This window comes from Boleophthalmus pectinirostris, unplaced genomic scaffold, assembly GCF_026225935.1.
Source record: "Boleophthalmus pectinirostris isolate CB_2022bp ecotype Guang Dong unplaced genomic scaffold, ASM2622593v1 HiC_scaffold_4, whole genome shotgun sequence".
Classification (NCBI taxonomy): Eukaryota; Metazoa; Chordata; class Actinopteri; order Gobiiformes; family Gobiidae; genus Boleophthalmus; species Boleophthalmus pectinirostris.
The window spans coordinates 39,339,942-39,367,346 of record NW_026571353.1 but is presented as its reverse complement, the minus strand read 5'-3'; the positions used below and the strand labels follow the sequence as shown (position 1 = coordinate 39,367,346).

At 43.8% G+C, this 27,405-nt stretch overlaps 1 protein-coding gene across 1 annotated transcript in view; it reads right to left on the bottom strand.

The window, feature by feature from the left end:
• Positions 1-27,405, bottom strand: part of fras1 (Fraser extracellular matrix complex subunit 1) — a 607,084-nt gene that overhangs the window by 183,385 nt on the left and 396,294 nt on the right. The window contains exons 33-36 of the mRNA XM_055161976.1: positions 17,899-18,015; positions 17,063-17,177; positions 14,063-14,200; positions 12,451-12,483 (exon numbers count right to left, since the gene is read on the bottom strand). Of these exons, the coding sequence (XP_055017951.1) occupies positions 12,451-12,483; positions 14,063-14,200; positions 17,063-17,177; positions 17,899-18,015 (403 nt within the window). The remainder of the gene's footprint in view (positions 1-12,450; positions 12,484-14,062; positions 14,201-17,062; positions 17,178-17,898; positions 18,016-27,405) is intronic.

The following is a 27,405-nucleotide window of genomic DNA, read 5'->3' as shown; positions in this document are numbered from 1 at the left end:
AATTTAAGACTTTTTAAGGCCTTAATTAAGGAACATGAAATTTAAGAGCTTTTTAAGACTTTAAAGACCCTGACATCCTGTCGAGATTCAGAAAGACCAGAATAATTCTAACTGAACTGATGTTGAGTCTGACGACAGCGACACAGAAGAGTTTGCGTCGCTCTGTTTACCTCCGGAGGTCGAGGCCGAGTTGTTCAGAAGTGACACCGAGGATGAAGAATTGAAGTGATTTAGTGATTTGGAGTGAGACGGAGAGTTTGTTAAACTTGTTCTGTTGTTTATGTTATAGTTTATCTGAAGAACTGTTCATATGTGACGTTAACAGTCTGTTGTTTTCTCTCCTATTGTTTTTACTACAACTTCACTTTACACAGGAAACGTTGGCTCCTGGTCTCTGATTTTATAAAATACATTTCCCCCAAAAAGTGTGACTTATTGTTTTTTTAGGTCTCATTCCTCCCACCTACACGTCCCAAATGTACATTAATGTTACAAAAATTGTGTTTGAACTCCGTGTCAGTGATGCAGCGAAGCAAACAGCGCAGCTTTTTGATGTAACAGTAATGTGGAATTACAGGGAAAAATTGTAATATTTTACTCAGTACAAATGTCAGAAATGCGCATTACAATTTTTTTTTTAAATCTCGATTGAAGTGGTGAGTTTTTCTTCATACAAATTTGCTAAAATCACCACGACATCAACAGCGGTGAAACGCCGGAGACGCCCGTGTAGACGCCCGTGTAGACGCCCGTGGAGACGCCCCGTGAGACGCCCGTGTAGACGCCCGTGGAGACGCCCGTGTAGACGCCCGTGTAGACGCCCGTGGAGAGCGCCCGTGGAGACGCCCGTTAGACGCCCGTGTAGACGCCCGTGTAGACGCCCGTGTAGACGCCGTGTTAGACGCCGTGTAGACGCCCGTGGAGACGCCCGTGGAGACGCCCGTGTGAGACGCCCGTGTAGACGCCCGTGTAGACGCCGTGTAGACGCCCGTGTAGACGCCCGTGGAGACGCCCGTGTAGACGCCCGTGTAGTGTAGACGCCCGTGTAGACGCCCGTGGAGACGCCCGTGGAGACGCCCGTGGAGACGCCCGTGTAGACGCCCGTGGAGACGCCCGTGTAGACGCCCGTGGAGAGACGCCCGTGTAGACGCCCGTGTAGACGCCCGTAGACGCCCGTGGAGACGCCCGTGTAGACGCCCGTGTAGACGCCCGTGTAGACGCCCGTGTAGACGCCCGTGCCGTGGAGACGCCCGTGGAGACGCCCGTGTAGACGACGCCCGTGTAGTAGACGCCCGTGGAGACGCCCGTGTAGACGCCCGTGTAGACGCCCGTGGAGACGCCGTGTAGACGCCGTGTAGACGCCCGCGCCCCGAGACGCCCGTGAGACGCCCGTGTAGACGCCCGTGTAGACGCCCGTGTAGACGCCGTGTAGACGCCGTGGAGACGCCCGTGGAGACGCCCGTGGAGACGCCCGTGGAGACGCCCGTGTAGACGCCCGTGGAGACGCCCGTGGAGCCCGTGGAGCCCGTGGAGACGCCGTGTAGACGCCGTGTAGACGCCCGCGGAGACGCCCGTGGAGACGCCCGTGGAGACGCCCGTGTAGACGCCGTGTACGCCGTGTAGACGCCCGTGTAGACGCCCGTGTAGACGCCGTGTAGACGCCCGTGTAGACGCCCGTGGAGACGCCCGTGGAGACGCCCGTGTAGACGCCGTGTAGACGCCGTGTAGACGCCCGTGTAGACGCCCGTGTAGACGCCGTGTAGACGCCGTGTAGACGCCCGTGTAGACGCCCGTGTAGACCGTCAGGTGACCACGGGCGAAAACACCAACACAGAACTGAACAATCCACGAGGCGAAACGGTTCAGTCCTGGTTTAGTCCTGGTTTAGTCCTCGGTTCAGTCCTTGTTTAGTCCTGGTTCAGTCCTCGGTTCAGTCCTCGGTTCAGTCCTCGGTTCAGTCCTAGTTTAGTCCTGGTTTAGTCCTCGGTTCAGTCCTGGTTTAGTCCTCGGTTCAGTCCTCGGTTCAGTCCTGGTTTAGTCCTCGGTTCAGTCCTTGTTTAGTCCTGGTTTAGTCCTCGGTTCAGTCCTCGGTTCAGTCCTGGTTTAGTCCTCGGTTCAGCTCTGATTTAGTCCTGTTTCAGTCCTCGGTTCAGTCCTCGGTTCAGTCCTCGGTTCAGTCCTCGGTTCAGTCCTCGGTTAGTCCTGGTTTAGTCCTCGGTTCAGTCCTGGTTCAGTCCTCGGTTCAGTCCTTGTTTAGTCCTGGTTTAGTCCTCGGTTCAGTCCTGGTTCAGTCCTCGGTTCAGTCCTTGTTTAGTCCTGGTTCAGTCCTTGTTTAGTCCTGGTTTAGTCCTGGTTCAGTCCTCGGTTCAGTCCTCGGTTCAGTCCTTGTTTAGTCCTGGTTTAGTCCTTGGTTTAGTCCTCTTTTCAGTCCTTGTTTAGTCCTTGTTTAGTCCTTGTTTAGTCCTGGTTTAGTCCTTGTTTAGTCCATATACGGTGCAAAAATTCTGCATCTTGGCTCAGTTCTTTTGACGAGAGTAAATTAAAAACGCTGTAAAAGTCGTGTAAAGTTTTAAATTTTAAACACAGTAATATTGTAAAGTAACTAATTACTCTGAAACGACAGTAACGAGTAATAAATAAATAAATAAAATAAATAACACATTACAGTTTTAACGTGTTTACAGTGACAGTTACACAGTTCTGCTTCACTTTCTCGTCACAGTTTGTATGAAGAGACTCGGGGACTGAACCTTTAACCTTCGGGTCAGGGGGCGAACGCTGTGACGCCGCTGACATTTCTGCTCCGTTTTCGGTCGATTTTATTTCATTTTCCCGCGTGGGATCGAGTTTTCTCCCCCATCAGGATTCAGATTTTTGCCACAGCGGTTTTTGACCTTTGCCACGGTGAGAAAACGCTGGACTTTCGTTTTGCCCTTTCGACGCTTCTCCTGCCACCGGGGAACGAAACTGGAACTTTAAAAAATCTGTGAGACGAGTCAAACGGTCGAGGTGTCGGCGAGTGAATGTGTCGGCTTAAATACTGAGTTTTACAGCCTTAAAGTCGTGAAAACAGAACCAGTCGCTCACTTAGTTTAGAATCCAGAGCAACAAACAACTAGCATGCAAATCAGGAGTGTGCAAAATATCACAGTATCGACAATTCGCATCGTTTAATTTGTTTAAACCAGGACTAAACCAGGTCTAAACCAGGACTAAACCAGGACTAAACCAGGACTAAACCAGGACTAAACCAGGTCTAAACCAGGACTAAACCAGGTCTAAACCAGGACTAAACCAGGACTAAACCAGGACTAAAACAGGACTAAACTAAACCAGGACTAAACCAGGACTAAACCAGGTCTAAACCAAGTCTAAACCAGGACTAAACCAGAACTAAACCAGGTCAAAACCAAGACTAAACCAGGACTAAACCAGGTCTGAACCAGGACTAAACCAGGTCTAAACAGGAAAACTAGGAAAACCAGGACTAAACCAGGACTAAACCAGGACTAAACCAGGTCTAAACCAGGACTAAACCAGGACTAAACCAGGACTAAACCAGTAAAACCAGGACTAAACCAGGACTAAACCAGGACTAAACCAGGACTAAACCAGGTCTAAACCAGGTCTAAACCAGAAAACCAGGACTAAACCAGGACTAAACCAGGACTAAACCAGGACTAAACCAGGACTAAACCAGGACTAAACCAGGACTAAACCAGGACTAAACTAAACAGGACTAAACTAAACCAGGACTAAACCAGGACTAAACCAGGACTAAACAAGGACTAAACCAGGACTAAACTAAGGACTAAACCAGGACTAAACCAGGTCTAAACCAGGACTAAACCAAGGACTAAACCAGGACTAAAACCAGGTCTAAACCAGGACTAAACCAGGACTAAACCAGGACTAAAACTAAACCAGGACTAAAACCAGGACTAAACCAGGACTAAACCAGGACTAAAACCAGGACTAAACCAGGTCTAAACCAGGACTAAACCAGACTAAACCAGGTCTGAACCAGGACTAAACCAGGACTAAACCAGGTCTAAACCAGGACTAAACCAGGACTAAACCAGGACTAAACCAGGACTAAACCAAGACTAAACCAGGTCTAAACCAGGACTAAACCAGGACTAAACCAGGTCTAAACCAGGACTAAACCAGGACTAAACCAGGATTAAAACCAGGACTAAAACCAGGACTAAACCAAGACTAAACCAGGTCTAAACCAGGACTAAACCAGGTCTAAACCAGGACTAAACCAGGACTAAAACCAGGACTAAACCAGACTAAACCAGGTCTAAACCAGGACTAAACCATGACTAAACCAGGTCTAAACCAGGACTAAACCAGGACTAACCAGGACTAAACTAAACAGGACTAAACAAGGACTAAACCAAGACTAAACCAGGACTAAACCAAGACTAAACCAGGTCTGAACCAGGACTAAACCAGGACTAAACAAGGACTAAACCAAGACTAAACCAGGACTAAACCAGGTATAAACCAGAACTAAACCAGAACTAAACCAGGACTAAACCAAGACTAAACCAGGTCTGAACCAGGACTAAACCAGGACTAAACCAGGTCTAAACCAGGACTAAACCAGGACTAAACCAGGACTAAACCAGGTCTGAACCAGGACTAAACCAGGACTAAACAAGGACTAAACCAAGACTAAACCAGGTCTGAACCAGGACTAAACCAGGACTAAAACCAGGACTAAACCAGGACTAAACAGGACTAAACCAGGACTAAACCAGGTCTAAACCAGAATTAAACCAGAACTAAACCAGGACTAAACCAGGTCTGAACCAGGACTAAACCAGGACTAAACCAGGACTAAACCAAGACTAAACCAAGACTAAACCAGGTCTAAACCAGAATTAAACCAGAACTAAACCAGGACTAAACCAGGTCTGAACCAGGACTAAACCAGGACTAAACCAGGACTAAACCAAGACTAAACCAGGTCTAAACCAGGACTAAACCAGGACTAAACCAGGACTAAACAAGGACTAAACAAGGACTAAACCAGGACTAAACCAGGTCTAAACCAGGTCTAAACCAGGACTAAACCAGGACTAAACCAGGTCTAAACCAGGTCTAAACCAGGTCTAAACTTACATAAAACAGAATATAATTTACATTCGACCTCTGAAATCTCTTAGAATAACTGAAAATAGCTTTTACTTTTCTGTCTCTCTCCACAAATCGCTGTAAAAACCGAAGCTTCTGGACGTGGAGCTCTGGCACTTCAACTCTGGACCGAGCTTCATCAAGCAGCGATTAACTAAATGTGCTCAAATTACAGTTAATTACGTCTCCGGCATCATTTAGAAAGGCCGTATTCTTTCACACGGCTGATACAGTCATTAGTATTTAATTAGGACTTTTTAAAACGCCACTGATTCCATTTGGCATTTTAAAGGTGCTATAACGCCATAAAAAAACGGATCATTTAGAGATTTTAAGCACATTTAGCGGCTTCGTCGTTAAAAAAAACACGCCCGGAGTCCAGGTCTTTTGTCTCCGTTTTGAGTTATCTCGCGTATTAAGCTGGTCACCTCACCTCATGATGTCACCGGGTGGTTCCGCGTCGCTTCTCGGGATAATTTTAGCTCCGAAAGTGTCATTACCGAGCGGATCCGACCGCCTGCTGTTTAGTGATTGAAAGATTTTCTCGGGAAAAGCTGGATTACTTCAAAAAAGCTCAACTCGGTTTCCACGGAGACGTCTGCACGAGCAAAATAATCAGATTCTTTTAGATTTAAAGGTGCAATGTGTAACTTTTTTGGGGTCTAAATTAGTCAGACTGCAGGGCTTAACGCTCAATTCAGATTTTTTTTGTGAAATTCGATGTTTTTTCGAGGTCGTTCACATTTCCAGTTAAATGTGACTTGTATGTGACTCCAGTGTGAACATTAAACGGTCCAAAAGTGTCCCACATGTGACACTGGAGACACGACGACGTCAACCGCAGCGAGCGTCTCTGTGTTTACACAAGTTCTGATCTAGTCCTGTTTTAGTCCTGGTTCAGTCCTGGTTCAGTCCTGGTTTAGTCCTGGTTTAGTCCTGCTTTAGTCCTGGTTTAGACCTGGTTTAGACCTGGTTCAGACCTGGTTTAGTCCTGGTTTAGTCCTGGTTTAGACCTGGTTCAGACCTGGTTTAGTCCTGGTTTAGTCCTGGTTTAGTCCTGGTTTAGTCCTGGTTCAGTCCTGGTTTAGTCCTGGTTTAGTCCTGGTTTTAGTCCTGGTTCAGTCCTGGTTCAGTCCTGTTTTAGTCCTGGTTCAGTCCTGGTTTAGTCCTGGTTTAGTCCTGGTTCAGTCCTGGTTCAGTCCTGGTTTAGACCTGGTTTAGACCTGGTTCAGTCCTGGTTTAGTCCTGGTTTAGTCCTGCTTTAGTCCTGGTTTAGACCTGGTTCAGACCTGGTTTAGTCCTGGTTCAGTCCTGGTTTAGACCTGGTTCAGACCTGGTTTAGTCCTGGTTTAGTCCTGGTTTAGTCCTGGTTTAGTCCTGGTTCAGTCCTGGTTCAGTCCTGTTTTAGTCCTGGTTCAGTCCTGGTTCAGTCCTGGTTTAGTCCTGCTTTAGTCCTGGTTCAGTCCTGGTTCAGTCCTGGTTTAGACCTGGTTTAGTCCGTATGCGGCGCAAAAGTTTGGCATCGCAGTTTATGTCACAAAAACAAAAAAAACCAAAAATTGTTATCTGTTTTTTTCATTTTAAATCTGAAAATATATATATTTTTTTGTTTTCTTATTTTTGGTTTTATTTTGAAAAATGAATGAACGAATGAAACACAGATTGTGATGTTTTGTGTGTAAAATATTTGTCACATTTCATGAACATCATTGTTGTTATTTATATTAAACTCTTTAGCAGAAAAACGCTGATGTTGCAGTTCGGCAGCTTCACTTCTGTCAGTCTGTCCCGGGGCAGCTGTGGCCACAATTCCACCACGAAGTCTGGAGTGAATTTACCAGTGTATTTACCAGCTTTATTATTATTATAAACACACCACGGTGGAAAAATTCTACCCAAACATTAACGCTCAACTTGTATTTTTTTGTGAAATCCGATGTTTTTTCGAGGTCGTTCACATTTCCAGTTAAATGTGACTTGTATGTGACTCCAGTGTGAACATTAAACGGCTCCTGTGCACAGCAGGTCCGACCGCACGTGGCTCGGGGACACTGAGTCTCTCCACACACCAGGCCTCTCGGAAGTGAGGCCGAGATGCAGCATCTCGGCCAGTGGTCTTATGTACAGACCCCCCCCCCACGCGGAGGCCGGTCTCTCGAACCAGTCTACTGTCTATGGTTATAGTTCTAAAGCTGCGTTCAGTCTGCACCTGAAGTGACCCAAATCTGATTCTGATATGTTCCTGTATCTGATCTTTTAATGTCTGAACCACACAGATCCATTTTTTTCAAATGTGACCCAGGACACTTGGATCTGTGCTCCTGAAACTGACACATATCTGATCTTTAACATGTGACTTCAGTGTGAACGGTTCATCCACCTACACGTTACTTTCTTGAAATAAAAGTATTACACAGAGGGATTTTACTGTTTTCACATTTTGGGCAATTCCCTTTTTTTTTTTTCTTTCCAGTAATTCCACTCATTGCCGGACACTAAACCAGGACTAAACCAGGTCTAAACCAGGTCTAAACGAGGACTAAAACCAGGTCTAAACCAGGTCTAAACCAGGTCTAAACCAGGTCTAAACCAGGTCTAAAACCAGGTCTAAACCAGGTCTAAACGGTCTAAACCAGGTCTAAACCAGGTCTAAACCAGGACTAAACCAGGTCTAAACCAGGTCTAAACCAGGTCTGAACCAGGACTAAACCAGGTCTGAACCAGGTCTAAACCAGGTCTAAACCAGGTCTAAACTAGGTCTAAACTAGGTCTAAACCAGGTCTAAACCAGGTCTAAACCAGGACTAGGACTAAACCAGGTCTAAACCAGGTCTAAACCAGGTTCTAAAAGGTCTAAAACCAGGTCTCCAGGTTCTAAACCAGGTCTGAACCAGGTCTAAACCAGTCTAAACCAGTCTAACCAGGTCTAAAACCAGGTCTAAACTAGGTCTAAACTAGGTCTAAACCAGGTCTAAACTAGGTCTAAACCAGGTCTAAACCAGGACTAAACCAGGTCTAAACCAGGTCTGAACCAGGTCTAAACCAGGTCTAAACCAGGTCTGAACCAGGTTTAAACCAGGTCTAAACCAGGTCTAAACTAGGTCTAAACTAGGTCTAACTAGATCTAAACCAGGTCTAAACCAAACCAGGTCTGACCCAGGTCTGAACCAGGTCTAAACCAGGTTTAAACCAGGTCTAAACTAGGTCTAAACTAGGTCTAAACTAGATCTAAACCAGGTCTAAACCAGGTCTAAACCAGGTCTAAACCAGGTCTAAACCAGGTCTAAACCAGGTCTAAACCGGGATTAAACCGGGATTAAAACAGGACTAGATCAGAACTTGTGTAAACACAGAGACGCTCGCTACGGTTGACGTCGTCGTGTCTCCAGTGTCACATGTGGGACACTTTTGGACCGTTTAATGTTCACACTGGAGTCACATACAAGTCACATTTAACTGGAAATGTGAACCACCTCGAAAAAACATCGGATTTCACAAAAAAATCTGAATTGAGCGTTAAACCCTGCAGTCTGAACGTAGACTAAGTGTCCTGGGTCACATTTGAAAACATCAGATCTGTGTGGTTCAGTCAATAAAAGATCAGATACAGGAACATAGAGACAAAAAATGAGATTTGGGAACTTCAGGTGCAGACTGAACACAGACTTAGTTTTGTCTCATTCCCAGATTCCGTGTGAAGCTCAGAACCTCCAGAATTCCCTCCCTGAGCTGCAGCGGCCGCACTAGCACCGACTCACGACTGACGCAGCGACTTCAGAGACGATTCAGATCAGAGAGACGCATTTTAGGTTTAAACTCGGTGAACTTCAGCGCTGAACCTGAACTGAACCCAAACGCTCGAGCGAGAGAGTAAAACAGAGGAAAATTTGATGAAACGGATTTTTAAAAATTCAGAGAAAAGTCAAATTATAAAAGGAAAAAAGCGCAGAAACGTCCAGTCAGTTCTGCTAAATTCACTTCTCTGGGTAAATCTCTAGACTTTCTCGGGTCTGGACTCGGCTCGGCGCTGGTGTGAAAATCCCTTTGACCTTTGAGTGACCTCTGTTTGACCTTTGAGTGACCTTTTCATGACCTTTGAGTGACCTTTTCATGACCTTTGGGTGACCTTTGGGTGACCTCTGTGTGGTGTTTTCGCGCTTCTCGAGCCGGTGTTAAAAGCGTTAAAAAGAGAAGCTCTGAGTCTGAACCGGGCTGAAAAAAAAGGACGAGGCGAAAGCTGCGGGAGAAATGAAGTCTGCAGGGTGAAAGAAAAGAGACGAGAGGAGAAAGAGAGGGGGGAGAGAGAAGAGAGGGGAGAGAGAGCGAACACAAAAAGGGGGGAGAGAGAAGAGAGGGGGAAGAAGGAAAAGAAGGGGGGTGAAAGAGAGAGGAAAGAGAGGGGAGAGAGGGAGAGATGGGAGGAGGAGAGAATGAGGGAGGAGAGAGAGAAAGGGGAGAAAGAAGAGAGGGGGAAGAAGGAAATGAAGGGGTGAAAGAGAGAGAGAGAGAGAGAAGAGGGAGAAGAGAGGGAGGAGAAACAGGAGGAAAGAGAGGAGAAAGAGGGGAGGGGAGAAAGGGGAGAGAAGAGAGGGAGGAGAGAGAGGGAGGAGAGGGAAGAGAGGAGAGAGGGGGGAGAAATGGGAGGAAAGAGAGATGAGAGAGAGAGGGAGGAAAGAGAGGAGAAAGAGAGGGAAGGGAGAGAGAAGGGAGAGGTGAGAAAAGAAAGAAGAGACAGGGGAGGGGGGAGGAAAGAGAGATGAGAGAGAAGAGAGGAGAGGAGAAAATGGGAGGAAGAGAGAGGAGAGAGAAGGGAAGAGATAGAGTGGAGGAAAGAGAGAAGAGAGGAGAGACAGAGGAGTGAGAGGAGGAAGAGAGAGTAAGGAGAGAGAGAGAGAGGGGAGACGGGTAGAAAGAAGACAGAGGAGAAAGAGAGGGAGAGGAGGAGGGACGAGAGGAGCGATAGAGAACACAAAAACGGGTGAGAGAGAAAAGAGGGGGAAGAAGGAAATGAAGGGGTGAAAGAGAGGGGAGAGAGAGAAGAGAGGGGGAAAGAGAAGCGAGAGCGAGAGAGGGAGAAGAGGAGGATTGAAGAGAGGGAAGAGAGGAGGGAGAAAAGGGAGAAAGAGAGAGAGATGAGAGAGAGAGAGGAGGAGGAGAGAAAGAGGAGAAACAGGAGGAAAGAAAGGAGAAAGAGGGAAGGGAGAGGGGAGAAAAGAAAAAGACAGGGAGGGGGGAGGAAAGAGAGAGAGAGAAGAAAGGAGAGAGACAGAGGAGAGAAGAGAGGGAGGAGAAATGGGAGGAAAGAGAGGAGAAAGAAGGGAAGAGATAGAGTGGAGGAAAGAGAGAAAGAGAGAGAGACAGAGGAGTGAGAGGAGAATAAGGAGAGAGAGAGAGAGGGAGGAGAAACAGGAGGAAAGAGGAGAAAGAGAGGGGAGGGGAGAAAGGGGAGAAAAGAGAGGAGAGAGGGAGAAGAGAGGGGAGAGAATGAGGGAGGAGAGAGAGAGAAAGGGGAGAAAGAAAAGAGGGGGAAGAAGGAAATGAAGGGGTGAAAGAGAGGGGAGAGAGAGGAGAGAGGGGAAAGAGAAGCGAGAGAGGGAGAAGAGGAGGAGAGAAGAGAGGGAAGATAGGAGAGAGGGGGAGAAATGGGAGGAAAGAAGAGAGGGGAGAGAGAGAGAGAGAGGGAGGGAGGGAGGGAGAGATAAGAGAAGGGGGAGGAAAGAGAGATGAGAGAGAAAGAGAGAGAGAGAGAGGAGAGAGGGAGGAGAAACAGGAGGAAAGAGAGGAGAAAGAGAGGGAAGGGAGAGGGGAGAAAAGAAAGAAGAGACAGGGGAGGGGGGAGGAAAGAGAGAAGAGAGGAGAGAAGAAAGGAGAGAGACAGAGGAGAGAAGAGAGGGAGGAGAAATGGGAGGAAAGAGAGGAGATAGGAGAGAGAAGAGAAGAGAGGGAGGAGAGAGAGGGAAAGGGGAGAAAGAAAAGAGGGGGAAGAAGGAAATGAAGGGGTGAAAGAGAGAGGGGAAAGAGAAGCGAGAGCGAGAGAGGGAGAAGAGGAGGAGAGAAAGAGAGGGGGAGAGAGAGAGAGGAGGGAGGGGAGAGATAAGAGAAGGGGGAGGAAAGAGAGAGAGAGGGAGAGAGGAGAAAGAGAGGGAAGGGAGAGAGAAGGGAGAGGGGAGAAAAGAAAGAAGAGATGGGGAGGGGGGGAAGAGAGATGAGAGAGAAGAGAGGAGAGAAGAGAGGGAGAAGAAAGGGGAGAGAGGAGAAAGAAGGGAAGAGATAGAGTGGAGGAAAGAGAGAAGAGAGGAGAGACAGAGGAGTGAGAGGAGGAAGAGAGGAGAGTAAGGAGAGAGAGAGAGAGAGAGGAGAGAGGGTAAAGGGGTAGAAAGAAGAGAGGAGAAAGAGAGGGGAGAGAGGAGAGGACATGGGAGCGGCAAACTACAAAAAAATACATATAATACATAAAAAATAAAGATTATGGGGAAAAGTTTTACAGCAAAGGGAAAAATCCACAATTTACAATTTCTGGTATTATTTCAAGTATTTCCTTTTTTTTCCCCAAGTATTTTTCCAATATTTACAGTATTACTTTAAGTATTTCCAGTATTATTTCCAATATTTCCAGTATTATTTCCAATATTTACAGTATTTACAGTATTATTGCCAATTTTTTTCCCAATATTTCCAGTATTATTTCCAGTATTTTTCCAATATTGTCAGTATTTCCAGTATTATTTCAAGTATTTCCAGTATTATTTCCAATATTTACAGTATTTACAGTATTATTGCCAATTTTTTTTCCAATATTTCCAGTATTATTTCCAATATTTACAGTATTTCCAGTATTATTGCCAATTTTTTCCCAATATTTCCAGTATTATTTCCAATATTTACAGTATTTACAGTATTATTGCTATTTTTTTCCCAATATTTCCAGTATTATTTCCAGTATTTTTCCAATATTGTCAGTATTTCCAGTATTATTTCAAGTATTTCCAGTAATTTTTCCAATATTTCCAAGATTATTTCCAGTATTTGCAGTGTTTCCAGTAGAGTTGAAGTGTTTTGGTGCATACAGTGAGATCTCAAAATAATAAATTAACATCTTAAATTGTGTATATTTCTTTCTCAGTAAAAGCTACAAAACACCGTCTCTGAGAAAAAGAACTTGAGCCCATTTCACTTTCTGAATGTAAAATCATCACCGAAATAAACAAAACGAACGAACGAACGCGACATTTCTCATCATTTACAAAAGCGAAAAATGAGTAACATCGTTTAGAACAAATTCTCCAAATAAGGGAAAAGCTTTTACCTGTGAAGTAGATGCTGAGAGACTCCGGCAGCCCTGGAGAAAAAAAGAAAAAAAAACAAAAGACAGACGTTAGAAAGATGAGATGAGACGGATATGAAAGTACAGTGAGCGCGATGTTTTTTTTCCGAGCAGGTGAGAGGAGGAGAGCGGATCTGAGCGTTTCTCTTTTGAAGGTTTGAAGGCCTAAACCCAGATTAAGTCAAACTAAAAGGAGCTTTGATGTGGGATTAGGATTATCTGCGGCGCGTCCGTGTTAAGTCGCTCTAAATCCATTACTGTCGATTTTAACATCAGAGCGAAAGTTTGGAGAAGAGAAGACGAGCGAAGAGACAAACGCGAACGAAACCACAAGTGTTTTAACGGTGGTTTGTAGGTCAGTGTGTCGGAAAAATCCAAGTGTCGTTCGTTCGTTCGTTTTTCAATATAAAACCAAAAATAAGAAAACGGAAAAAAAAATAACAGTTTTCTTCATTATTTGTCTCCAAAACCAAAATGAAAAAACAGATAATGATTCGTTTTTTTTTTCAGTTTTCGATTTTGTGTTTAAATGAAAAATGGAAAAAAAAAAAACAGATAACGACTTTTGCACTGCACACGGACTGAACCAGGACTGATCCAGGTCCGGGACCAGAGCGGGACTGAAACCAGACTGAGACCAGACCAGGACCAGGCCGGGACCAGACCGGGACCAGAACGAGATCAGAGTAGGACTGAGACCGAGACTAGACCGGGACCAGACCGGAGGCTCGGAGTCAAAGCTCGGAGTCACTCTGGTCCCGGTCTGGGGACCAAACTCATTTTGTTCCGGGGGTCGTGTCCAACCGACTTTGATCCCAAAGTGTCCGGATCAGAAAACTCATGTCATATAAACCCCAAAAATAACAATAAGTTCAAATATTTGTGCAGAGACACACAAATCTATTACAGAAATCTTTTTTTAATTGATGAACTCTTTCTTATTATAATATTATAATATTATGAACAACCTGAAACTTTAAGAAAAATACAATTTCAACACAAAGTTTTAACATGAACTTGTCTGTAAACAGGAATAAATAAATTTTTGTTGTAAAATCCTGCACTCGGCTCCACTTTTCTCATGTTGGACATTTTTCTGATGAGGGTGTCACGGTCAACAGTCAAAACGATCGTCCTTTAAGAGCGTTTGGAAAGAGACAAGTCTTCATTTGTGCTGCTCTGGTGGGAGGGGCCACGTACAGAGACGCTGCTATGCTCAGCACTGCAGAAAATTAACAAGATTTTAATAGAAAATATCCTTAAAATATTTAAGTAGAAAATCAGCCAGGGCCACATTAAAGGTTTTGGAGGGCCGGATCTGGCCCCCGGGCCGTATGTTTGACACCTGTGGTTTATATGATACTCGAGGTCGGGATTCACCCGTGTTTGACGACACACTCTATTTGTCTGTGGGTCTTATACTCGAACTATTCAAAAGACTAAACACCAAACAAATATTACTATCAGTTAATATCTGGGTATTGATTCTTTTGATAACCACACTTAATCTTGTTTAAGACCCCTGTTTGTTAACTTTCGGTGGTCGAAACTCAAACTACGGCGTCTGTGGAGGGTCAGACGGAGAGTTTCTCACCAGTGAAGGAGTAAGTGTAGAGCTCCTGCAGGTGTGAAGGGGCGTGTGGAGGTCTGTAGATGATCAAGCCCTTGTCCACGTCGGCCTGACTGAACTGAGACACGTGGGAGGAAGGTCTGTCACGATGCTCCAGGACTCCTACAAACACACACGCACAAACAACACACACACACACACACACAAACACACACACAACACACACACACACAAACACACACACACACACACACACACACACACACACACACACACACACACACACACACAACACACACACACACACAACACACACACACACACACACACACACACATACACACACACACACACACAAAAACAAGGTTATAAGGGCAGAAAATGGAGGGACTTAAAGGTTGTATGGAGGATTTTTTTTTTGTTTCAAACTGTCAGTCAAAGATTAAAATACCATTACAGAGACGCAGCAGCTTTGTAATTATGATGACCAAAAAAAAAAAAATAATGAAAATCTATCAACTGTGGACGTAGTGAGGCCAGATAAACATCAGCCAATAGAAAACGAGGCTCCCTCATTTTCTATTGGCTGTTAGGTTGTCAATCAAACTCCCTAGTATAACTGACTCGTCGGAGCGCGGGGGATTACGTGGTTTACGCAGCGGTTCTTAGAGGCTTTTTCGAACTGTTGCTTCCTCGCATTTCGCACAAAGTTTGTCGCGACGGCGGACGAGAATCCACGACCGGTTCGCCGCAAAAGAAAGTCCGTTTTTGAGGTCGCTGAAAGAAGAAGAGAAGAGGAAAAGGAGCAAAGCCAAACTGAGGTGATTCTTGGAGATCTCGTCCAGCGATGGCGCGACCGAAGCAGACGAAGGGTCTAAAAACTGACGCGTCGGTCACTGAATTACTTCTAGACAGGAAACTTCAACAGTAATTCTGAACGCGCACAAGGACTGTCGCTGTATTTCTCTTCCCTTAAAAAAATCCTCTATACAACCTTTAAAGGTCTTATATTACACAAAACTGGCTCTTGTGAGGTTTAAGTCAGGTTCTAATGCTGTTTCCTCCTCAAAAAAAGATCTGGAGTTGTGTTTTGTTTCATTCACACTTGTTTGAGTAAGTCTTTATTATTAGTCTGTCTACATCTCCAAAGCTCAAAACGCTCTGTTCCTCCTTGTGATGTCATGAAGTGGTAGTTTTCAAGTTAAGAGCTCCTTTTACCTTTAGGAAATTTAGCCAATCCAAATAATTCTAGTGAAGGTGTGTTGAGTTTGACCCATTGACGCCGGATGCTGCGCAGCGCTGAGTCTCCTGTCGGTGTCTGGATTGTCTGGTGATCAGCGTAACTGGTAAAGGCGGAGCCACACCTGGAAGCATGGGGGGCGTGTCCTCCTCTCGCTTCCATTCACTCCCGTAGAGACGCAAAACTGCCAGAGCTGTACTGTCACGTTAAACCTTCTGTATCGTGGCGTTTTATTTCCCCATTGAAAAATAATCCAAATGTCCCGCACATTTTCCCATCAAGACCTGGTTTGAAGTAACAAACGTTGCTCTTTACTGCAGCTCATGAACGCAGCTCAAACACCTGATCTGTTCACTGTTCCAGACGCTCCTATAACAGGCGCCATGTCGCTGTGTCGTGTAACAAATAAAGACGGTCAGACACAAAAATGTTGTCCTTTTGTTGTCCATTTTTGTGCTTTTTGTGCAAAATACAAAGCCCAGTCTTTCCTTAACCAAATTAAAAATATTATTGATAGAGAAATGATTTTTATATGAGAAATTAGAAATGTATAAGTACGTCCACCTACTGTTAGTGTCATATTGTTTAGTCCTGTTTTAGTCCTGGTTTTAGTCCTGGTTTAGTCCTAATTTAGTCCTAATTTAGTCCTGGTTTTAGTCCCAGTTTTAGTCCTGGTTTTAGTCCTGGTTTAGTCCTAATTTAGTCCTGGTTTTAGTCCCAGTTTTAGTCCTGGTTTTAGTCCTGGTTTAGTCCTAATTTAGTCCTGGTTTTAGTCCTGGTTTAGTCCTAATTTAGTCCTAATTTAGTCCTGGTTTTAGTCCCAGTTTTAGTCCTGGTTTTAGTCCTGGTTTAGTCCTGGTTTAGTCCTGATTTTAGTCCTGGTTTTAGTCCTGGTTTAGTCCTAATTTAGTCCTGGTTTTAGTCCTGGTTTAGTCCTGTTTAGTCCTGTTTTAGTCCTGTATTAGTCCTGGTTTTAGTCCTAATTTAGTCCTGGTTTTAGTCCCGGTTTTAGTCCTGGTTTTAGTCCTGTTTTAGTCCTCGTTTAGTCCTGGTTTAGTCCTGGTTTAGTCCTGTTTTAGTCCTGGTTTAGTCCTAATTTAGTCCTGGTTTTAGTCCTGGTTTAGTCCTAATTTAGTCCTGGTTTAGTCCTGGTTTAGCCCAAAATGTGAAAACAGGAAAATCCCTCTGTTTAATCCATTTATTTCGACCAAGTAACTGTAATCCAATTATCACTCACTGAAACAGTAACTGTAACTGAATACAGTTACTCATCATTTGTACTCTGATTACATAACTCCAGTACATGTAATCTGTTACTCCTCAACACTGTCTGCGGCTTATATTCAGGAGTGGCCGACATATGTACAATTTTAAAATTTTGTTAAAATTTTGTTAAAATTTTGTTGATGTAGCTTATATTCAGGTGCGCTCAATCGTCTGGAAAATACGGTAATTTTTTTTGCCTGTTTTGAGGCTATTTAACATTTTAAATAAAACTGCTAATATCTTAAGATCCATAATCGCACAAACAAAACTTTTTGCAGCACAAACGGAGCACAAAAGACTGACATTTTCACGTAGGTGTTTTTGTTTTTGTGTTTTTGTTTTTGTGTTGCGTTTGATGGGGGCAAACTTCACAGAGATGAATGAAACAAAACACAAATCCAGGTCTGTTTTTGATGAGAAAATGACTTAAACTTAACAAGAGTCCATTTTGCGTAATACAGACCCTTTAAAAGCTGATGTGTCTCCTTTAAGTTATTTTTCGTGTATATTTTCAGTACCGTGTTCAGCGGGGAGAGGTTTGGTGATGTTGTAGATGAGTTTGTCACTGGGCGTTTCCGAATCGACAAAAGAGAGCGCGGCGGGGGTGATCTCGGTGACCCTGTCCTCCAGAGCCTAAAACAACAACAACAAGACAAAGAACAAGGCAAATGAGAAGAAAATACAACCAAAAACAGCTTTATATCCTGTTCATTTTCTGATCAAATACAGTAGTTTTAACTTTTTGCACTTCTTCACTTTGGAAAGCACTTTTTTTCTTTTTTTTTCTTCCAATTAATTCCACAGTTCTGGATCATAAAACAGACCTCAATTAAGCTAAACTGTCCCCACCCACGATTTTTAGAAGCAATAATTTTGACAAATGTTTATTGCAGATCCTTTAAGAAATTGGATGCAAGGAATTTAAAGGCGGATTGCGTAACTTTTCTGGCGGAGCCTCTGTCAAACGCTTTTCTCCATGGAAATGTTATCGCTTTGTCCGGAATGTTTCACAGTATGGCTTTAAACATTTCTGCCTTCATGGAAACTAAACTAGGTCGGTTACAGGCCAGATCTGTGGAGAGGCGACCCCGCTCACAGTTAGAATACTTGTTTTTTTTTGGTTTTTCTTGGTATTTTTGAGCTGTAAACCCACCTGGAATTGAATAAATGTAAAGAGCCGTTTATTTTTTTTTCCATTTGTATTTTATTGTCTTTTCACAATGCTTTGGTGTGAATTGGGGGTTACTGTGTAATGACTCCAGAAAAGTTTTGAGGAAAGTTTGAAAGTGACTAAAGTTTAAAGAGTATTTGTGGTTTTATGTCAGGATGGTGTGGTGAGGACGGGTGGACGTACCGTGATCTGGAGCTCGCAGTCCGGGGAGAGCTGAGGGAACCCGGGCAGCTGAGGCAGGACCCCGATGGTGAAGGTCTGAGGGTCACTCTGGAACTGCGGCCCCGAGTCTGCGGAGACCTGAAAACGCACAGGACAGGACAGTTAAAGGTTGTATAGAGGATTTTCCAAGGAAGGAGAAATCCAGCGACTGTTTGTCCTTTTTCAAATGTTGCGCATGCGTGAAACCACCTCCCCTCCCCTACAGCTCCTACGTAGAAACGCCTCCTCCCTCCTCCTCCTTACGCCAGAAACAGGTTTGTTTACAGATGGTGCACGTGACTTGTAAACAACTAACTACAGTGTTGGTTAGACAAGACGGAGAAGTGAGGAGCAGGGGGAAGAGTGGATCGGGCAGCGGGGACAGGAGCAGGAAAGGGGTGCAGAGAAGGTTGCGCGGAGATTCAGTGCGAATGAACTAACTACAACACGCAGCAGCAAGCGGACTCTTTCTTTGCCTTGAAGATTACGTTTTCAGACATAGGATATCGCTTTCGTGTCCTGAAAAACGTTTGTCTCGCTCTTGGAAATAAAGTACGTTTTCATAATAAGCAGAAGTTTCCTGTCCAGGAGTAATTTGTGGACCAGTGGTTCAGTCTTTAGACCCTTCGTCTGCTTCAGTCGCGCCATCGCTGGAATGAATCTACAAGAATCACCTTAGTTTGGCTTCGCTGCTTTTCCCCTTGTCTTCTTCTTTCAGCAATTCAAAAATTGACTTTCTTTTGCGGTGAACTGCTCCTGGATTCTTGTCGCCATTGCAACAAACTTTGTGCGAACTGCGAGGAAGATATAGGTCAAAAAAAGCCGCTAAGAACTGTTGCGTTGGTGGAGTAAACAGCGTCTGTGCGTCTTGCGTCTGTGGACTGTGTGACAGTCGTACGTAAACCACGTACCGGCGGCGCAGGCAAGTCAGTTACACTAGAAACGTAGGGAGTTTGATTGACAGCCTGTCAGCTCACAGATAACGAGGCAGTGTCGTTATCTATTGGCAAATGTTTAGCCCCACCACGTCCAGAGTTGATGAATTTTTATTCTCTTTTTTTTGGTCATCATAATTACAAGGCTACTGCATCTATAATCTATCACTGACAACTTGAAACAAAAAAAAATCCTCCATACAACCTTTAAGACACGCCCACTCAGACGGTTACGGTTCATTCTCTTGTGCTCGGAACTTTGAGAAAAACCAACCTCCACCTCGAGAAAGTGCAATGGAACGGCCAATCAGATCAGGGTTCCCAAACACAAACTCGGGCTGGTTCGGGATTGAGTCGGTTGGATTTACGTCACAGCAAAAATGTCAGCGCACACAGTGAACGGGGCGGACTGTCTTTTTGTCATTTCGATGTGTTAAGTTGTGTAAGTGTAGAGAAAGTGTCTTCTAAAAACTTTATAGTGACATTTAAACTTTCTTTCACATCATTTGGCATCAGACTGAAGTTTTTTTTTCCTCAACATGTAAAGTCAAACTGCCAGAACTGAGATTTTACAAGACACTTTCTCTACACTTACACAACTTAACATATAAAAATGACAAAAATACATTTCTCACCGCCGCGTTCTAAGTGTTGGAGTAGTTTATGTGCTGATATGACTTGTGGTATTCATAAGTGAACAAAATAAACATTAAACTTTCTCGGGTGTCCATATTTTCCCCAACACATTTACATCTTAGACACACCCGTTCAGACACACATGCCCACTCACACACTCCCTCTCTGGCTCTGATGTTGAACCATGACAGAGAAACGACTCACAGTTCATCTTTGATTGGACAGAATCGTGACTGTTGCTTCCAACTAACTGGGACAAATCAGTGGTTTTGGATAAATCTGCTGGGACAGGGGACAAAAGTGAGACTGTCCCGGGTCAACAGGGACGTCTGGACACGTCTTATATATGTTTTGTTTCTTCTTCCTTAGGCAAGGCAAGTTTATTTGTACAGCACAATTCGTACACAAAGTAATTCAAAATGCTTTACAGAATAAGAAATACATTAAAATCATAATAAAAACAAATCAAAACATAAATAATCATGAAGATTAAAATTAAAAAAGAGAGACATAAATTGGAGAGAAGAGTGCGGAATGAAAACCTTTCAGTTATTTGCACAGTTAAACAGAAATGTTTAGAGTCTGGATTTAAACAGCGTCACAGAAGAGTCTGTCTCACATGTTCAGACTGTTCCAGGTTTTAGCTGCATGAACCTGAAACTCTGACTCCCCTTGTTTAGTCGTGACTCTGGGCACCAGCAGGAGTTGGTCCCTGAGCTCCTCAGAGTGTGAGATGTTCATATGACACTAACATGTCACAGATGGACTTTGGTGCTCGACCATGGAGAGACTTGTACAAACAGAGCTGCTTTAAAGTCTCTGAGCCACAGGAGCCAGAGCAGAGACCTGAGACCAGGACTTATGTGCTCGTACTTCCTAGTTCGAGTCAGGACCCGAGCTGCAGTGTTCTGGATGTTCTGGATGTTCTGGATGTTCTGCAGCGTCTCACAGCTCGTTTGGAGAGACCAGTGAGCAGAACATTACAGTATCTAATCTACTGGAGACAAATGCATGGATAAGTTTCTCCAAGTCTGATTTAGACAGTAAACCTTAGATTTTTGCTCTGGTTTACTCATTTTTTGGCTGGGGTTACTTATACTCCGGAGGAACTTATAGTCCGAAAAATACAGTTTACTTTTCCTCATGCGACTTATGGGCGGCAGTAGTTCAGTTGGTGGAGCATTCGCCCACTGATCTGAAGGTTGGCGGTTCGATTCCAGCTCTCGACATAAACATCACAGGTTGAGCTGTCAGATCCAGGTTGGCTGGTGTGATTCCAGCTCCCACAGATGAATGCTGCCGTTGTGTCCTTGGGCAAGACACTTAACCCACCTTGCCCACAGTGTCTGCGTGCACTGGTGTGTGAATGGGTGAGTGGTTCCTTGTTGTAAAGTGCCTTGAAGGTGGAAAAGCGCTGTAGAAAAATGTGACCATTTACCATTATTTTTAGAATGCCTGGATTTTGTTTCGTGTCTAAAGTTTTGATGCTTTTTTTTTCCAAGAGCCCCTCTACCTGTTCTCACTGACTGGAACTCCTGCAGCAAACAGACACATTTTAGTTTTTTCAAGCACCTTCTATCGTTTAAATAAAGAGTTTAAAAGTTTTTATTATCATTGTGGTGCTGGAATCAATATTGAGTATGGAGTCTATTAATCAGTATTGAATACTGTGGGTCATTGGATCAAAAAACTCTCTCTCTCGAGCTTTAATTCATGTTAGAATTTAGTTCCCTCCTTGAAAACACACAGTACCTGGAGTTGTGTTTCGTTTCATTCACACATGTTTGAATAACACTTTATTATTCTCAGATTTCCACATTTGAAATCATCCCAATGATTCTAACAAAGGTTTGTGACATTTAAAAACACACGGAGCACTTCCTGACATCACAAGGTCGAACAGAACTCCTTAGATGAAAGACAGGATTTATTTGTCAGAAGTGTGAATGAAACAAAACACAACTCAGAAAAACAGCATAATATGGGACTTTTGACTCCAGTTTTTGTCGTCTTGGTCACTTTCTCGTGCGCAGAGCTCCACGTGTTTGTTTCTGTAGTGATTCTGTCATGCATCTCATCTTGGAAAAAAAGACTGAAATATTCCAAAGGACTAGTCTCAGCAACTTTCAGATTTCGGGGCAATTTTGGTTCATGATCGAGTATAAAGTCCTGGACAGTTTGTTGGGACATCGCAGACGCATCACCAGCATCCGGCTTTGGAAGTTTCACTCTCTGAAAGTTCGTCGCTGTCGCTGTTTTCCACTTTATAATCAACCTCATCATCACTTTGGAATCAATAAAAGTCACTTTCTCTAAACTTATCCATAAAATACGTCCGCTCCTCATTATTTCTAAAACTGGGCACCGCAGCACCGCCATCTTTCCATTGCTCGTGTTTCGTTTTGTGTTTTTTCCGGAAGCTACAATCGTCACTACTAGGGACGGGCATTCGATGAAATTTTCTTATAATCGATCGTTGGAAGAATTAACAATTGATTATCGATTAATCATTAACGTTTTTATATTAAAATGATCATCATTATTATTACTATCTGCACTAATCTGCATAAATAAATTCAACTTTACGACATATAAACATAACGACTCTAGATCCACATCAGCTGTTTGACATTATAATGTGTTTAATTCAGTTTTGTTCAAATCTCACAGAAACAAAACTTAAAACCACATCACTAATTTACATAAACTAAGTGAAGATAAAACTCCAGCTCTTGTGTCGCTGATGTGGTTCAACTTGTGTTGGATTAAAAGACATGACTCAGGTGAATACAGGTCAGTGTGACCAGATTTGTGTTTGTCAAAACCAGGACAGCGTACGGGGGAGGGGGGCGGGGCCTCGTCATCCACATTGAGCGACTCTCACCTGGAAAAACTTTTTCCCACTGGACACAGAAACATATGTGCTGCTTTATCCACTGTGCACATGGACTCACACTTGTCCCAACGCAACGGAAAGTGTGGAATTTCTTGTCCAAATCCTGGTTAAATCCACATTTGTGCTTCGGTTCGTTACAGACTGACCCACTGTTTGTGTCTCGCTCCTTCTGATGCAGAGACACATGTACACACCTGTTTGGTCACGACACACACACATACATTCAGTTTGTCCATTAAAATGAACGTAATCCATGAAATTCTTAATGATCAATTATCGATTAATCGATTAATCATGCCCATCCCTAGTCACTACTTCAATTAACTTTGGAAAAAATCTGCAAAAATGCTTCCTTGAATCTTATTGGTCAGTCTCGTGTGGTTGTAGTGGCTCTGACGTATCACAGCCTCTGTTTACATGTGAAAAACCAGAACCGTTCTAATGTTTGTCTTTAGTGAAACAGCGGACGAGTCAAAAGACGTCATTAAGGAAACAAGGAAACAACGTCAAATGCCGCCTCATTTTGCAGGATTCGTTTGTCAAAGGTGTGAATGAAACAAAACACAACTCCACGTCTGGAACAACATGAAAACACAGCTCAGAAAAACGGCATAACACGGGACTTTTATGCGTAATATCTCCCAAAATTTGAAGTTATAAAAAGACTTTAATGAGCTCAGTCGGTTCCCGCTCAGAACGCGTGACTCAGAGCGGCCAACTCCCCCCGCCGCTCCCCGCATCTCCACATGTTCTTTAAATGTTAATGGACCCCGCGGCTCTCTGATCAACGCCAAACCCCAGATCAATACGGCCGAGCTGCGGCGCGCTGCGAGCTCCGCGGCGCTTTGACGTTCCTCGAAAATGACATCTCCCCGGCTCGCCCCGCGTTATCCGGATGACAGGAACACGGAGGCCGGGGTCGGAGCAGGAGCGCTTTTAAATTGGCTTCTTAAACGTACAAGAGCCGGAGCCGGAGATCGCTGCCGTATGCACAAACGCAGACAAGGCTATTAAGGCGGCGCGCGGTCACAGGGACACGGGCTGATTGGAGACGGAGAGAGGAGAGAATGGAAACGGTTGAGGGGGTAGTTAGTGGGATTCTTAGATGGATTTTGTAACGCTGTAAAGGAATCTGTGTTATCCAGCGCTTTGGAATTATCTCTGAACAAGCCCCACCTTAAATAAAAGCATTGTCAGAATAATTTTATTATCCCATATTTGCTAAATACTTGTGATATTCTAGGCCTATGAGTTAACCATTTATGTACTACAATTCTTTGATTTATAATGTACCAATCACTTGTATGAAAATGAATAACCTCTCTGTGTTTGACAACTGTGTGCAGTGTCCTGTCGCTCTTGTGAACCTCGAGATGATTCCTCACATGAAGCCAACTCCCACTGTCACACATGAAGAGTTATGATGGTGTCTGTCCATACCCAGTGTTGGGAGTAACGCGTTATAAAAGTAACGAATTACAGTAATGCATTACTTTTTGCTGTAACGCAGTAATGTTCGGCATTACAGGGGAAAAATAGTAATATTTTACTCGGTACAAATGTGAGTAACGCGCGTTACAGTGTTTTTTTTAACCTGGATTGAAGTGGTGGGTTTTTCTTCATACAAATTCGCTAAAATCACCTCGATATCAGCAGCGATGAAACGCCGGAGATGCTCCTCGTAGACCTTCAGGTGACCGCGGGCGAAAGGACTGACAGAGAACTCCACGCTGTTTAGACCTGGTTTAGACCTGGTTAGGACCTGGGTCAGTTCTGGTTTAGACCTGGTTTACGTCCCTCGCTCTATCGCAGTTCACTTTTCACTGTCTCGCAGATTTTTATTTATTTATTTATTTTTGTGCAATTTTGCATGCCCTGTTTTTTTTACATTGTATGAATGTGTATTGCGTTCCTCCCGCTGCGTCCTGATTGGCCAAGCGACTCCTGTCTCCTGTACAGTACAGAATGTGTTCAGCTGCCAAATTTAAATACATGTTCAATCTGTAGCAGTGTGATTCTGAAGTGCTGTACGGTTGCAAGTTTTCTCCCCGACGAAACCCACAATGTCGACGAAACGTTCTGCACCGACAAAGGCTCCTGCACTCGCAACCAAAAGGCAGAGGAAGATGCAACCATCACACAGAAAGTTGGACTTCTGGACACGCTGAAGGAAGGTAGAAGTTACGCGCTGTAACAGACTCTTGCTCCGGCTCAGGTACCTGCAAATAGTTGCTGAAATCAGGACCGTGAGCCCGAGCAGCAGGGTGTACGTAAAGAGCGATCGGGCGACAGCCGCTCTTACCTCCATGAGGTGTGGAGCAGAGCCGCTCCTTTCTCCTGCGTCACCTTCAAGCCCGACCTGACAGTGAGTCCTGTTTTAGTCCAAGTTCAGTTCTGGTTTAGTCCTAGTTCACTTCTGGTTTAGTCCTGGTTCGCTCTGGTTTAGTCCTGGTTTAGACCTGGTTTAGTCCTGGTTCAGTCCATATACAGCGCAAAAGTTATTTTGGTGAGAGTAACTTAAAGTAATGCAATAGTAATGTAATGCCTTACATTTTAAATGCAGTAATATTGTAATGTAACGAATTACTTTGAAATGACAGTAATAGGTAATAAATAACACATTACAGTTTCAAAGTAACTTGCCCAACAGTGTCCATACCTAAGGCACCTCCTGATTGTTAATCATGTTTTATGTGTTTGTACTATGCTTAGCTGCATCAGTTTCTTATTATGTCTTGGCTGGTTTCCCCTTGAGAATTATCGTTCTGTAACTAGGTCCTCATAATGAAATAAAAGGAGGAGAACAGCCTTGAGTCATCAGAACGTGTGGAGACTGTTGGTTTTGATGCCCACTCTCTGCCCATTCTCCTCGCGAGTAAAACTGAATTAATCTCTTGTCTTTCTTCTTGTTTTTAATGTTTAGATAAACCTAACAGATTCTTAGATGGATTTTGTAACGCTTTAAAGGAATCTGTGTTGTCCAGCGCTTTGGAATTATCTCCGAACAAGCCCCACCTTAAATAAAAGCATTTTTTTGGGAGCTTTTTTTACCATGTTATAACTAGGGGTGCGCAAAAATATCGGAATATGGATATATCGTATCGTTTAATGTGATGATACAGTATCGATATCGTGGGCTGCTGTATCGATATATCACCAAGAGTATTTTTAGGTGTGTTTTACTAAATTATTTTGTTACAGAGCTACAGTTTTGTTGCTTGTGGAGTGAAAGGAAACTCATTTATGCGACAACATTTGACATTTTGACACTATTTTGAGGATTAAAATGTTTGTGTTTCATATGAACTTTGCACAAGAAGAAGTGGTTTGTTTAACAAAGACTTTTAGTATCACAGCCATGATTTAGCCTTTATTTTTTATTGAACCGTATCGAATCGATTTGAAATATATCATATTGAATCGAAAGTGCACTGTATCGAGGTATGTATCGTATCGTGGCCTGTGTATCGAGATATGTATCGTATCGTGGCCCGTGTATCGAGGTATGTATCGTATCGGCAACTTCTTAATGATACCAGCCCTAGTTATAACGTTGTTCCTTCATCTAAAACAGATCGTGCATTAATTTTTGAGAATCGTATTTTTTGGACCATAAGTGGCACTTTTTTCATGGTTTGGGTGTTTCCTGTGACTTAGGCTGTGTTCAGTCTGCACCTGAAGTGACCCAAATCTGATTTTTTGGCCCCTATGTTCCTGTATCTGATCTTTTAATGTCAGTCTGAACCACACAGATCCGATTTTTTCAAATGTGACCCAGGACACTTGGATATGTGCTCCTGAAACTGATACATATCTGATCTTTAACATGTGACTTCAGTGTGAACGGTTCATCCACCTACACGTTATCAACAAGACACAAACGTCACTATTCTGCACTGAAGTAAGAGAAAATTGTTAATGAACTCCATGTGACTGAAGTGAAGCACATCTCCACTCACCACAAAACACCACGACCAAAAACCTCGTCCTTCTCCTTCTCAATCTCCTCCTTAAAACAAGTCAGTTGTTCATGTTCTGGCTCCGGTACGAGAGGAACTTTAAAATCTCCAGGTGCTCGATGCTGCGTCCATGTTTGGACAACTTCTGTAAACACAGAGACGCTCGCTGCGGTTGACGTCGTCGTGTCTCCAGTGTCACATGTGGGACACTTTTGGACCGTTTAATGTTCACACTGGAGTCACATACAAGTCACATTTAACTGGAAATGTGAACGACCTCGAAAAAACATCGGATTTCACAAAAAAATTGGAACTGAGCGTTAAGCCCTGCAGTCTGAACATAACCTTATTCTCCGGTGAGACTTCTATATTAAAATGTTTTTGGTGAGAGGTTCTAGTCTTGTGTGTGAGGATCTGCTGCTCCTGTTCCTCCTGCACCACTGTCACTTGGCTCTACTGCGCATGTCTCCTGCAGAAAGAGCCTCTGTTCTGTCTGTGTCATGTCAGTCGATCGCACCGTTACTTCTGCACCACTCAACTATTTAACATTTAAACTTTAAACTTATAAAGACAAAGACTGAGACTGAACACAAATGCCCCAAAAACAAAATCAGATTCTGCAGATTACAAACTGCAAATCGTGAAATCTGCAGCTGAAAACGGAAATCCAGCAGCAGAAAGAAAGTTTGGAGTGAGAGAGAAACTTGTGACTTGTGGAGGATGCAACCATGAAACTTTCCTGAAGTCACTGGATGGACAAAGTCTGGACTTCAGTGACACAGAAACCATCCTGTCGGGATTCAGAAAGACCAGAATAATTCTAACTGGAACTGATGCTGAGTCTGACGACAGCGACGCAGAAGAGTTTGCGTCGCTCTGTTTACCTCCGGAGGTCGACAAGTTGTTCAGAAGTGACACCGAGGATGAAGAATTGAAGTGATTTAGTGATTTGCAGTGAGATGGAGAGTTTGTTAAACTTGTTCTGTTCACTTGTTTTTAGGGATGTCGCGATCATATTTTTTTGGACCCGAGTCCGAGTCATTTGATTTTGAGGATCTGCACC